Below are 14515 nucleotides of genomic sequence, written 5' to 3' on the forward strand. Positions count from 1 at the left end.
AAGACTCCACTGTACATGTGTGTTTGCGTATGCGTGTGGGTCACTCATTTAACCAATGACAGGAGCATTCGTGACTTAGCTGAAAACCATACTGCAGTTGTTCTTGTGTATTTCACTTCATCTTTCACATTGTTGACACCACAAAGACAAGTTTGATCACATACAGGCTACATTTTGAGAATTGTCTTTATTGTAAACACTGGTCTCACAGAAAGAGGCACAAGGAACACAAACACTTTGATTATCCACAGGCAAAACACATTCACGGTTTTAACATCTACACCCAATTAGGATAGCAAATTAGAGCAGTATCGTATCCATATACTTCCATAAAACTGACTTACACTTTTAACCACATTATACTGAAGATATCCACAGTACTTTATTTATAGCTACCATAAGTCATCTTACTCTAATTATAATCTAGTTCTTTGTGATTACACAACAATAAGACCACATTATGTGATGTTTATCATATATACAGATGACCCCGCTCTTTAGTCCACACTCATATTCCTCACTGATTAGACTTCTTACCTTTTGAATAATATCATGAACACAGCTGACAGAATACAAATGATTTACAGTGGAGCGCTCAGCCTGTCTGAAAATGGTGTATAAGGTCATCTTGAAGGCAGTTGTTATTTTTTCTCTTCTTTGCTCTGGTGCTCCCACGGCACGGGATCATTCTCCTCCATGTGTAATCCACTCTCCCTCTCGTGCCAGAACTGCTCCACATCAGGCAAGACAATCCCATCTTTGAGGCTCGCTGTGTCTACGTCTCTCCCTCCTCCTCCCTGCTCCGGCTGGGGCTCAGCCTCTCTGCTGGTATCCTGGCTCGATCTAAGGCTCCTCTCCACCTGCAGCTGGCCGGAAGTCTCTGGTCTGGGGCAAGGCGACCGGTGAGCCGTGGGGTTGTGAGGTCCGGGTTTTGGCTTTGAGGGAGGTTGCTTGCGCAGGGTGAGGCGCCTCCACAGCCCCCTGTAGCCCTCTCTGAACTCCTCGGAGAGGGACAGGACGATGAGAGGGTTCACCAGAGACAGAGAGAAGGTGAGCAGCTGAGCAGAGAGGCTTAGAAAAAGGGGAAGCGGGGAGACGAGGGGCTGGGCTCCTTCACTTTCCTTCTCTGCTATGTGACGCTCCCAAACCCACACGACCCACTGTGGAAGCCAGAGGATAGCCATGGCAACAGTCAGGCTGAACAGCATCAAGGTGAGCTTCCTGGATCGGATCTGTGTGCGCAGGTTCTGAGTCTTACTGGAGCGGCGCTGGCACTGGCCGTAAGCCTTCCAGAAATACATCAGGGCGAAGCTGAGAGGTGCACAGTAGACCCCCAGGGGGTATGCTTTGACGTACACAGACATGAAATCCTTGGCTTCAGCAGGCACGATCATCACACACACCAGCCCGCGGATCCCTCTCTGCAGCCGAGCAAACAGCCACTGAGGGACTGTGACAGAGCAGGCGGACAGCCAGATGAAGAAGAACACCACCAGGATGGATCCCAGGTGGATGCTCACCTGCTTGGTGGGGTTGGACACATAGCGGTAGCAAGCTTTGGCCATGACAGCAACTGTGAAGCTCTTTGCCGCCATACAGGACTGGAGGAACCAGTCAGCTGTCTTGCAGATCACCCAGCCCAGGTTCCAGCTGGCTGTGGAGAAGGAGGCAGCCCTGAAAGGCACCGTGAACATCAGCACCAGTCCATCAGCAAACATCAGGTTGAAGATGAGGGAATTGATGACAGATAGTTTGCCCCTATGAGCATTGGAGAACAAGATCACCATCGCAGTGAGATTACAAGCCACACCCAAGACGCAGATGACTCCCAGAATAGCCGGCACCAGGACCCTCAGCTCCCCAGGGTCCAGGTGTTGGTATGAGCCATGGTCATTGAATGACCAGTTGTCTAAGGAGCTATTCACCACTGTCGCGTTGTTCGCACTCAACTTGTCCATCTTTCCCAAAAAGGAAGAATCCGAAAAAAGGATCTGGGTGTAAGATCTCCAAAAACTAAAAAAGAAAGACTTGTTGTATTGAATCTAAACAAAACAGAATAGTCGTATCAGAGAAGGTATCGACTGACGATCGATGATCACAGTGGAGCTCCTGTCTGTCCCCGGGCTTATCCTGAGACACAGTGGTTCAGCTGCTGCAGCTGGTTATAAAGATGCTTTTTGATTGACAGCTGCTGTCCCCAGCTGACAAAATGTGCGTCGACTACAGCCTCATGGGGCCAATTAGAAAAACTCTGCATAATGTGCACAGTATGACAGATGAATGTATTGGAGTTCTAATTTGTGTAAATGTTTGTAAATGGGTGGTCATTAGAGTGAGGTGCTCTTAGATACTGATACACAAATCTGTTTTTACAGCAAAGGCACTGAAGAAGTTTGTTAGAAACAGAACATGACACAAGTCATCCATCTGCAATCCACTCCGTGTTGTCTGAGCTGTTAGGGTCGGAGAGCAGCCTTCATGTTAAAGCCTGATTTCTAATCTCAAAATGATGATGGGAAAAAAACATGAAAAATGAAGAGAGATTAAGAAAATTTTGACAGGGACCAATTTGAAACTAAGCACCAATTGTGTCCAGTTGATGAAAGTCATGTTCCCCCACAGCCTTTTTTTTTTTTTTTACATGTTTCAGTCTTCATCCACAAGAGGGCACCGTTGCACCACAAGCAGCCCTGATCATATTCAGGACGTGAGTCAGTTGATTATCATTCACTTTGAGTCAGCATTGTGAACAAAGAAGATGCAACAATGTAGGCGTTCAACTTGCACATCTTTATTTTTTTTTTATTCAAAGAAAGTCCAGTAAGCATAAAGACTGCATGGTAAATTAATTGCATTTCAATACATTCTGAGCTATAAAAGGTTTTTTTTTTGTTTCAATTAGTGTCATAAAGGAGGTTGTTTAGAAGACATTACTGTTCAACAGAACCACACTTAATAATTCCCTGATTTCACAGAGTTCATTTAGACCTTTGACTGCTTTCCTTTAATGGGAGTTGGCTCTTAAAAGAAATCCGAGACGAGCGCTGAAACACAACCTGCTGCTGTTCAATGTTACCAGGAACAGAGACAGGAAGCACAGCAGTCTCAAATCAAACATTTCTAAAACAGGCTACCTCTGTTTTTTTTTTACTTGCATAGTGCCTCAGATGATCTGTAGATGCTCAAACATCTATGAACAGGCTGTCAGTTTCGTCGGAATCATATCCAACGCATGCAGAAAGAGCTACGCTAGCATTAGGTTACGCCCAAAAGAAATCTCAAGTTTAAGTTCAATAAATTCGACATGATAAGTTTACGCCTCTACCATCTACAGATCATTTTCAGGACAATGCAAATAAGGTAAAGAATGGGACGAGGAAGTCAGATTTCTTTCCAGAACAGAAAAAAACAAAATGTATGTGGCTTCGTCGTGTCTCTTGCGAACTGATGACATCAGACTGACTGCAATGTGATCAGAGCAACAATTACTTTGTACATATCACAGCGCCCTCCCCTGAACTCACAAAGCATGTAGCCGGTGCTATACTGTACTTTTGGACTACATTGCTTCAAGCACTTTTCCCACTTTGGGACCTCGGTGAAGCATTTTTTTTTTTTTTTCCGTTTTTGTTTTTAAGAGAAAGAGAAAAAAAGAAAAGAACCAAAAGAAAATTTCCTAAGTTAACATTTCGTTTGAAACATTCACACTCCTGCCTTGTACTCAAGCCCCCCCCCCCCCACCCTCCCACTCCCACTACATCAAACCCCCACATACCAAAAGAAGGCACCACAGCTTCTAAACAGACTCATCGACCGAGAGAAGGACTCAATAAAACAACAGCATTAAATAAAACCATTGACACAGCCTGGAAGGGCTTCATTCACATTACAGACTACAGCAGTCTCACCAGGTGAGGGAGACACACAATTGGTACTAGAAAGACTGACCACGTTGTGTCACAGGCAGAGAAAAACTCTCAGTTTGTGGGGTCACAGATTAACAGTCTCTTCCTCATTTGTAGGAACTCTGCACAGTCCGAGACTCTGCCTCAGTCAGAGGCCGCGGGGTCGATCACATGCACTGTAGCATGAGCGGATTGAACGAGAGGGGGCACTGTTGCTACATGACAATGAGCCACCGTCATGTAAGCTAGGTTTCTGTCTGTGTGCTCTACTTTGTGTTCAGTGTGCCCCTCTCTTCGCGGCGCAGAGGGCTGCTACATCACGGTACTCATGCAGCAATCCTCTTGTTGCATAAATGCACAGGATTCACTTTCTTCTCCGGGTGTCTGCGTGGCTGAAATAAATTAAATGAGAAGTCAAATTGAAGAATGAAAGTCCATCCTTGATTTTTGAGGAGCTTTTTTTCCCCCTCGAAGTTGTATCCAGGTTGTATCACTTCCCAAAGTTGAGTCACTGGATATTCATCTCTGCAGTGAAATTCAAGACCGGCAGCAACAAGACACAGGGGGAGGAGGAGAAGGATGTAGATAAGGGCTCCATCTCGCTCTTTCTCCAACCCACACCTCCCGTGTGTGTGGGGGGTCAGCGGGGGGCAGACCGCCCGTTAGTTGACCTTGTCTTGAAAGATGTAGAGGTTGTTGGTGGCCGCTACAGCGATGATGTTCTCATGCGGGTGCCACGTAGTGTGAAGGATCTTTTTGCTGAAGTCCAGGCTGTCAACACTGATCTCATCCTTACGACGCTTCCCACCTACACACACCTGGAGGGTGGCAGAAGGGATGAAGAGCAGTTAAGATTTGTTCACAGTTTTTAAAGCAGTGATTTGCTCGAACAAGCTGTCAAACACAAACTGACATATTATATTGAATCATAAATTTGACAAATGTGTTAGTGAACAGTTGCCAATTTACAGATCCAGGAGACATGACGGAACATTAGCATTCATCTGAGTCGTGATTCAGACCACCCAACAAGTGAGTGTGATAGACACCGTCTTCTAAGATCTGTTTGAATCCTATTCATTTTGATTTTAGCTGCTAAATGCACCAGCCAGTTACTAAATTTGTTTGCCTACTGTTTGTTATTGTTTGTACCGTTCAGCTGGTTTATCAGAGCGTTTCCTTTTTTCCTTTTTTTTGAGGTTGTTCAGAGAGGTGAGAATCAACCAAAAACCAAAACAGTGAGCTGAAAGATGCTAAAATGCCCCAGAGAGCGGAAAGAAACATCATATTCAGGTGGTAATTATCTATGGATTATCTATTTTGAGGCACTCCTTTCACAATAAAGGTAGTAATTTGACCCACTGGTCATGTGAAAATATTGATTTGTGCAGCTTTAATGATCATTTGGCCTCAGTTTGCTTTGCTCATGTTTATCGAGCCACTTATTCTATTCATAACCTCAGCCAAGGAAGTGTGTCCATGTCCATCTGTTAGTTTGTGAGCAGGATTACACAATAACTACAGAACAGATTTTCATGAAACTTGGATGGAGGTTTTTAACATTTTCATGAATTTCTCAGGGAATAATGTATGGGTCTTGATCTTATTAACATTACGACCATTTTCCTCCCATGTCATGCTCAGGATGGGAAACTTAATTCACGTGTTCCAAGTTGCAAGTGGTATATATGTAGGTAATCGGGCAACTTGTCATTTTTAAACATGATGGTGGATAGTGAACATTCAGACATATTTCAGGGTAAACTACACATTTGATAACCTGTTAGCTGATGTTAGCATTCATCAACTTCCTAGCTAACATTGCTGATTGATTACATCATGTGTGTTTGACTTCCTGGTTTAGACAAATGTTTCCAGGATGTGTTGATGATATTTCTGAGATAATTCATACCTTCCTAATCGTATCGCATCAAAACTGTATCAAACAGTAATGTTAGCTACAATGCGATTTGAATGCTAACATTAGCTGTTGTCTAAAGGACGCCGCTTGGTTATCAAACCTGTTGTTTTATTTTGAAATAGGTCTTTACAGTTGCTGATCAATCAGGAGGCCGTGAAATGACAACAATTTGTCAGATTGCCTACGTTTACATGACTGGCACCCCTTGAACACAGAAGTACAACATTTCACATTCCCATCCTAGAGTTTGATGTCAGAGGAAAATGCCGTGTGAATTTGGTCTGTGCAGTGGTATTTTGATATCAGTTTTCAGGTCATAATCAACCATTTTGTAGCTTATTCTGAGTCATCAGGATATTTAAAAATACAAATTTGAAGCCATCTAGAGGCCCCAAAGGTGTTTCTCACTATTAGTGATACATAAAACACACACAGGGATTCCAGATGTCAGGTCACTTGTGCTGATGAGCAGCGCCGTACCTTTCGAGGCTTGAGAATGGCTCTGGGTTTGCTGTTCTCCCTGGACGCTTCCAGTGTCACGTCACGTTTAGTGTTACGGTCAAACATTCGGAAGAAGTTGTTATAGGAGCCGGTCATTATGACGCTGAGAGGGGAGCAGGGCAGAGCAAAGGGTTATTGAGACAACATGGATAGATTCATGGATGGGTGCATGGATGAATAAGAAATAGATCTTTACCTGTCCGATCCATTCCAGACACACTCAAACTTGTCAAAGATGCAGTCATTCTCATACAGAGAACAAAGTTTGCCTCGTAAATAGTCGTGAACCTGAAAAATAAATAAAACATGAAAGTCTGAAGCAGCTGGTGGATTACTGTCACACTTTCCTAGCATCTAAAGTTCGTCATACATCCATAAGCTGCACTGCCATATGCTCTACTTTCAGTAATCCCTCCAGACCTGGTGACTTGCGCTAAGATGCTAAGGTAGCAGGTGGAAGCAGAGTTGGAATTGGAAGGAGAATCCCTTGAGCCCAGCTGTTGGCCTTATCAATCATGACCTGCCTCTAAGATGGCTTCCCCTGATCAGACAGTGTGGATCTGACCCCAGTGACCACACAGTGGGAGGTTTTGCCCTTCAGGCCGCATCAGCAGCGCTGCTATCTGTCTTTTTACGGACAGTCAGCTCAATAAGCCCTCCTGGGGTCATCGCTGGAGATGACACAGTTACAGATGGGCAGGGTGACGGTGAAACAGGATTATGTTGAGTGATTAGTCTGAAATCAATAAGTTTTGATTTGATCCACCAGCTGAGAATTATCTTTGGAGCCTTCAAGCTTTCCAACAGGCACATGAAAGCACGACGGAAGACAGCTCACCTGGTACGTCTCTAGTGGTTTGTTCTCCATTTGAAGATCCCACACCTTGACAGTGAGGTAGTCCCTTGTCATCAGGTAGCGCCCGTTGTGACTGAACTTCACGTCAGAGATGGAGGAGATGATTTCAGAGAAGAAGGAGCGCGTGGAGGGATCCTCTGGCTCCTCGAAGTCTACAACAGCAAAAAAAACCAAAACAAAAAAACAAAAAACAAAAAGCAGTTATCTTCTGAAACAGCGAACACATTTTACACCGTAGGTGGTCACCGCTTCAGAGAGACGTTTTTCCTCCTCCAAGTCTTTTAATCATTCACGGTGTGAAATAACAGAGCACATTTTGTTAAGGCTGGTGGGGGCCGTCATTACTGAACGGTAAGCAGTAGATGCAGGGTTTTGCTGTAGCAGCTGCATCTCCTCACAGTGTTATTTCTCTGTGTGTTTAGGGAGACAGTCATGGGTCAGCATGCTGGGTAAATATTGGTTATGATTCATATTGATTCTGGCAGCTGCTGATCTGTGTGCAGGCCAGCACGCTGGGGATAAGAGCCAGGCATTCCATCGTTAGCTGTCAAGTTATTGTTCCTCCTCCGCCTTTCCTCCCTCCCCTCTTTCTCTCCATCTTTCCAAATATGCCCCCTCCCTTACCCTCCCTACCCTCCTCTTCCTCCTCCTCCTCCTCCTCAGCTGAGGCTCTGTGATGTGCCGATGGGGAGTCTAACAAGGGATGCGGCGTGAGAGATGAAAAATTGGGGGGATGAGGGAGGGATAAGAAAAACAAATCAATGTCAAAGTGTTGGGCCCATTTGAGCCCTGCTGGATTTGTGTGTGTGTGTGTCAGTGAATAAGTGTTATGTGTATGAGTGTGTGTGCGCATGTTTATATGCATGTGTGTGTGTCCCTGCCCTCCCTCCCGTTGTATAATAGGGTCCCCAGGGAGTCAGCATGGGGGCTGTTTGGTCCCCCTCTCTCTCTGTCCTGGGGCTCAACGCTTTGGCAATCCTCCCCTAACCACCCATCCATCCTCCCAGATTTGCAGGTGGAATGTGTGTGTGTTTGTGTTGTTAAGGTAGAAGCTTCACAAAGTTGTGTGTATGTGTGTGTGTGTGTGTGTGTGTGTGTGTGTGTGTGTGTGTGTGTGTGTGTGTACCGCAAGCAGCTGTCAAGTAAAGGCACGCACATGTCAATATCAAACAATCAGAGCATTGCTGTGAACACTACAACTTCAATTTTACTCCACAACCCAAATGTTTCTCCTTTTCTCAGCCCCTCAAATAGACGTGAAAATTCAACAGGCCGTGTCAGCCTCACGGTCCAGCGAACGCATCAATATGTCTGAAGGAAATGAGTGACATTATTGAACAACAAGGTGTGTCCATGAGGGACTAATGCGATTGCTCTTAAGCCATTGATTTCCCGGCGAAAATGTCAATGTATTCATTATTCATTCATCCAAAGTGTATGTGTGCCATGTTAAGCTTCAGAAAAGGCCGCTCATTGTTTGAGACACACAGAGAGAATTATTGATGGGTTATCAATCCTGGCATATTGAGCAGGAGGAGGGGCGCAAAGAAACACAAAGGTGGAGCTGAAGCAGAAACATTGAGTGCTGATTTGCTTCCATGTTGTGTGTGTATATTTCTTTCTGCTTTCCTCGTTCTATCACTCTGATGTAGTCACAAATTTACAAAGTTAAACCTACAGGACTTCTCTTTTGTTTAAAGCTAATCAAACCAAAAACACATTTTGCAGAGATTGTGGGGGTTCTGATAGCCAGGAAAAAGAGCTGAAATTCAACAACCGAACACAATGTGTCACAATTCTTGTAATATTTTTGGTACGACAGATCCCCAATAGCCGGATCGCTGATCATGTTTCTTTATTCCTGGATTTTATATATAATTATTCACTAAAGACATGAGATGTGGGAGATGACTGGATGTTAATTAAGTGAGTAAATGTCATTTTGTTACCACCAATTGTTGCGGACCCTATATCTAAAATGAAAACAACATGATAACCAGAAGAAAAATTGAAAATAATATAATACGAATTACATTTCAGTTCATTTGTTAAATTAATTAATACATTTTTGATAATAATAAAATTGATGTCTGGTCAAAAACAGTGATAATATTTTGCTGGAGGAATGAAGTACCATGGAAAGAAGAAGAAGAAATCTATAAAGACAAGTATTGGCTTCTTTCTTTGTCATATTTCCCATGATGCACTCTGCTGGTACTCACATTTGCAGTGTTTGTCGCAGAGCGCAGCCTGTCTCATGTCACACAGGCGTATTGAGCCCTTGCTGCTGCTGTAGGCGAAGGTGTGACAATGCTGGGGATGAAACTCCGCTGAGGTGATCACCTCCGTCAGCTCCTCCATGTTGGCCGGCTTGATGTCCACAATGTCTGAGAGACGGCCGCTAAGAAACAACTTTCAGACAGCTACCGTGGATATTTAGCAGACAGTTTCACACAACGCTGGGAGGAACAAATCACTGACCAATCACTACTGTTAACTTGAGCTGATATAAATAACAACAGAACCCGAGTTAGAGGATACTGAAGCTGCGATCGGTGATCTCCAGGTTCCACAGGTTCACTCTGAGGTCGTCCGTGGAGATGAACGTCTGCAGGTCAGAGTTGACGGAGATGGAGTTGATGTGGTAGGTGTGGGCGTTGCTGAACACACGCCTGGCTGTCGCCTCCACCATCAAGTCCATCGGCTGCAGCACTGGCACCTATTGGTGAAAGACGGGTCAGTTAGAGAGAAAACCCAGAAGGAAGCATCTTGAAGGCTTTGATGCGTTGCATAATACAAACATTTTGTACACTTTGATGCTGCTCTCCTAGAGGCCCCCTCAGATATCTATCGTGTATGTGTGAATGTGCATACACATGCTTGCTTGTGTGCATGCAGTTTGTGTGTGTGCATGTGTGTATGTGTGTGAGAGAGAGAGAGTCACAACTAGATGACTCCAGGGATTCGTCTGACATTTACTCCACAAATCTTAATGAAACAGAGACAGCGACTGAGGGGCTCCGGGGCCGTTTGATGAGCCGGTTCAATCAGAATGCGAATATCTTTGGCTACACGGCTACCCAGTGATCACGCCTCCCTCCCTCCCTCACTCTCGCTCTCTCTCGTTCTCCGTCAGTGTTGAAGAAGTTCCCCCCTTCTCTTGTTTGTGTGAGAGAAAGAGAGATGGCCCGAGGGCATCGCTAGGCCCTGCTGAGGAATGATAACTGAACTCTGCCGAATTAAGACCAGCACACACACACACACACACACACACACACACACACACACACACAAGCACAGTACTGCTCGGGCTTCAAAGACACCCAGCACCAGTCTGCAGGCAGCCCCCCGTTGGCCAGATAAAACCCAGACAAAGAGAGAAGGGAGGGGAGGGAGAGAGGAGAACAAATCGACTGCTTCTTCCCTTTTTCTATCGTCCATCGCTGGCACTGACAGAGAGACATGGCAGCCCAGCAGGCTGCTGTATCTCCATGGGTGTCACTTCATTTCCATGTCTTTCACTAGCTGTCCAGAGAGACACAGACCGTATTAACCCATAACCCCCAACACTGACAGCTACACTGTTCAGCATGCTCCAAATGACCCCATAGACTCTCCTCCTCACCGTATGTAAAACAGTTTTACCCAAAATTGAGATGTATTTGCTTAAAAAGTGATAAATACTCTTTCAGTACATTCACAGCACAGAATGTGTAAGCTGTTTCCTCTTTTAAAGCAGCACAGAAAGGACATAGTTTGTGTTTTAAGGACAAACTGAATGAAAGACTACACATAACACAATGAGGAGTATTTATCGTCTGTATTTCTTTTTTATTGGGCTATATTTTGGAGTGATTTCTCTAAGCCCTTCATTTCCTCCGCTGCTTTCGCCCCCTGCGCAGATTTCACTGCCTCTAAACACGATTGCCACAGTCCCGGCCTGTCCTCCAGGTTGCTATGATCCCCTGGCCAGCCAGACAAAGAGGGACAGACACGCTGAACACAGCATTAATCTACTATGGCAGAAACACACACACACACACACACACACACACACACACACACACACACACACACACACACACACACACACACACACACACACACACTGTCCTACGTGCCTGCCTGCTTTGTGTGAAAATTAAAGGGGGTAGCGGGGTGATAAGATTGAGAAGGGAGGGGGGCAGAGAGGATGATCCCTTCATGGTCTTCACCTCAGTGCACATATCGATCACTCATCCTCACTTTCTTCTGCCAGTGTAGCTTCAAATTTGCCCAATGATTGTGTGTTTGCTAGTGTTGTTCAACAGTACAAAGTAAGCTGAAAGTGAACATATATCTATCTAAATATATTAATGTGTGCATCAGTGTCAGTGTGTGTTTCTTAAAGTTCAGGGAGGATTAAAGGCTATCATGGTACAATGGCTGAATGCTATATTTTGCGTTAATCAGCTTAACTGAGCTGCTCTTATACAGCCTTCACACTACTTCCAGTGCAAACCTGAAGGTAGACCTTTTGTCACAGGGAAACATTTTGACGCGTCACAGTCGGAAGAGCACAGGTGTTAATTATAAAATGAATGATGGCTGAATTCCATTTAGCGTCACCAGTTTTATATTTTCTGGTATTGTTCATGCTGGTTCACTGACGCATTGTCCTGACTCACAGGGACGCTGGAACGGAGAGAAGCCATTACACTGTTAGTAACACTTGTGCTTTTGCAACGAGTCAAAATGTCTTTAATAGTGACGATACATCCAAATCTTTGTCACATTTAGCCTTAAAATTCAAATACTGTTTCTCTTCTCAGTCACTGTTCTGAACAGCTGTGCCTTTAACGAAGGGTTTGAGATTTTGAGAAACATACTCACTTTCTTGCCAAGAGCTGGACGACAAGATGCCACTCATATATCAGTCATTATAATAGTTGGTTAGCTTAAAGGCTTAAATCAAATAGAAACAGTTAGCCCAGCTCTCTCTATAGGTAAAAACATTTACCTTCAGCTCACTAGTCAGCACACTAAATCTAGTTTGTTTTTGCTGGACCGAATTAAAAAAAAAAAATCACCAGTTTAATTTTTTTCTACTTCGTTGGGCATGTTTTATTCCCTTCAGTGGGGTTAAGAATATCCATTTCCTCAATCATCATGCTAAGCTATGTTAACCAGCCGTTCGCTCTCGCGTCATATCTAATAAAGCAAGCACAAGCAGCTCTCTCTCTCTCTCTCTTTAGTGAGGTAACACAATTCGCTGACTAGCTTTACTAGTTAGCACACCACTAGTGCTAACTAGAACTAGTACTATTGGGGCAAGCTATTTTTTAATTTTCTTTCCACAGGTCGCTTGCTTTTGCTTCATATTTACCATCTCAAACATGAAACATCAATATCTTGGCATTTCCTCAGTGTCAAACCCTTAAATACCACATGTTGGCCATATTTAATTGAAAATATGCTCTTGAAACGTCTACAAAATAAGACAATATTAGACAGATAATAAGACAAAAATAGATGACATATAGATCATAACATAAAACATGTTCTATGAAAAGTGAAATCATTTAGACTGTATCACTGGGGGATTGTTCTCTACAGTGTGTGGTGAACATGCAATAAAGACCACTGGAGCGCTTAAACATACATCAGCATTGGAAGCATGATGACTTTGACAGCGCTGTAGTTTGTAGTGCACTTTGGGGATTTAAAATCACCCACTTTGATTAAATATTCATGGAAATTGTTGCTTTACATATTACGTTTGCATATTTCACGTTTATATCAAATTAACATCTTGAAATGCTCCCCTTTTCTACTTAGAAGAGGCCCGAGACTGCGGTTAGAAATGTTTTGTTTTTGTGTCTGATCCGATCATGACCTGCTGTTTGACCCGGAGCCAGAACAGTAAAATTTTCATACACCAGCGCAACAGGACGTTGAGATGTTACCTGACTCACTGTGACATTTTGGGTGGTGTTAGACCTGTTGGTGCTGTGTGACCTCTCACCCGTAGCGATGTGATGGTCGATGGGTTTCTGATCCGTCCGTCCTCATCCTTCAGGTTGTAGCCCTCCGGACGCTTGTCTCTCTCGCTGATTTTCCACAGCTTCACTGTCTTGTCTGGGATGGATACATCAGACAAACACACACAGACACACACAACATACAGTTAGATCACGGCTCACTACAGTGAATCTCACATACAAGATGGATGCGGGGGGTTGGGCGGCCAATCTGGCATGTAGCTGGGCCGGAGCCAGCGGGAATGATGAATGGCGGCTCCTGTGAACATTCTGATGTCACTGATATCAATCTACAACTTGACTACATTTCCCTGCTGCAGTGTACGCTCCGCCTGAAAAAGCCATCTGGGCGCCTTTTCAATTCTGCTTCACACAAACACCAGTTACATCTCATCTTGTCGGTCTAGTGAAGGGGGATGGCGGCAGCAGTCGGGTTGATGTTTTTTTTTTTCTTTTAATTTCCGCTGTGAATATTGGTGTCGGAGCAGCGAGGCCATCTCCACAGGACCCGCCGCCATCTGCTCCAGCCACCACTAGCACTTCTGTAGCAGCCATGCATGAAGTCCACAATCTGCAAGACGTCTCTCTGCTGGTGTGTGAGTGTGCGTGTGTGTCTGTCTGAGTGTTTGGTGGCACATGCTTTGATATGTGTGTGTGTGTGTGTGTGTGTGTGTGTGTGTGTGTGTGTGTGTGTGTGTGTGTGTGTGTGTGTGTGTGTGTGTGTGTGTGTGTTCCTGCTGTGGCAGCCATGCATGAACTTCTCAATCTGAGACGCTTCTGCTGGTGGCACTTGCTGATCCAAGCGTTAACACCAGTGCATTCACACCGATAGTCAAAAAGACATTTTCATGTGATGATAATAACGTCTCCTGTTACATCAGCTGTATATCTGTCCATTCTGCAAAGTGAGCAATAAATCATGCCTTTAGCTGACACCATTAGTCATTAACAACAACACGGAGCCCATTTTTAAACACACTCTCATGACAGGTCTATGTTTTTTCTGTTGCTTCTACATTAGCAGGGTTACTTAGCTGACAGACTGACCGTTGGTGGACAGCAGGAAGTAGGCGGCATTCTGCTGAGGAAGCCATTTGATCTTGTTGATCTTCTCCTCGATCTCCAAACTCTTCAGGTAGTCAAACTCCGGCTCGTGGCTCTGGAATGTGCTGTAAACATTGTACTCCCCTCGACGCTGGGGCTGGCTCTTACTCTGCAGGAGACAGAGGGGACAAGAGACACAGTGAAACTAGAAGGTTAAATATTGGTTCACACCACTTTGTCATAATCTGTATCTCCACAGCACAAAAGG

At 44.5% G+C, this 14515-nt stretch overlaps 2 protein-coding genes across 4 annotated transcripts in view; both read right to left on the reverse strand.

Moving 5' to 3' along the window:
* Positions 1–628: 628 nt before the first annotated feature.
* Positions 629–2610, reverse strand: gpr151 (G protein-coupled receptor 151). Its single transcript, XM_037077300.1, has one exon. The coding sequence runs from the start codon at positions 1956–1958 to the stop codon at positions 642–644; it is 1317 nt and encodes a 438-aa protein (XP_036933195.1). The 5' UTR covers positions 1959–2610; the 3' UTR covers positions 629–641.
* A 1144-nt stretch (positions 2611–3754) lies between these two features.
* The window catches only part of ppp2r2ba (protein phosphatase 2, regulatory subunit B, beta a), a 46705-nt gene continuing 35944 nt past the window's right edge, over positions 3755–14515 (reverse strand). For all 3 annotated transcript variants that reach the window (XM_037076533.1, XM_037076534.1, XM_037076536.1), the window contains exons 3-10: positions 14251–14416; positions 13188–13300; positions 9725–9902; positions 9406–9570; positions 7166–7335; positions 6524–6615; positions 6307–6430; positions 3755–4723 (exon numbers count right to left, since the gene is read on the reverse strand). In XM_037076533.1, coding sequence (XP_036932428.1) covers positions 4568–4723; positions 6307–6430; positions 6524–6615; positions 7166–7335; positions 9406–9570; positions 9725–9902; positions 13188–13300; positions 14251–14416 — 1164 coding nt within the window. In that variant the 3' untranslated portion in view covers positions 3755–4567. The remainder of the gene's footprint in view (positions 4724–6306; positions 6431–6523; positions 6616–7165; positions 7336–9405; positions 9571–9724; positions 9903–13187; positions 13301–14250; positions 14417–14515) is intronic.

Source organism: Acanthopagrus latus, chromosome 18, assembly GCF_904848185.1.
Source record: "Acanthopagrus latus isolate v.2019 chromosome 18, fAcaLat1.1, whole genome shotgun sequence".
Lineage (NCBI taxonomy): Eukaryota > Metazoa > Chordata > Actinopteri > Spariformes > Sparidae > Acanthopagrus > Acanthopagrus latus.

Coding starts and splice junctions, on each gene's coding strand:
- gpr151 (XM_037077300.1), bottom strand. CDS start 1,958: ATGGACAAGTTGAGTGCGAACAACGCGACAGTGGTGAATAGCTCCTTA.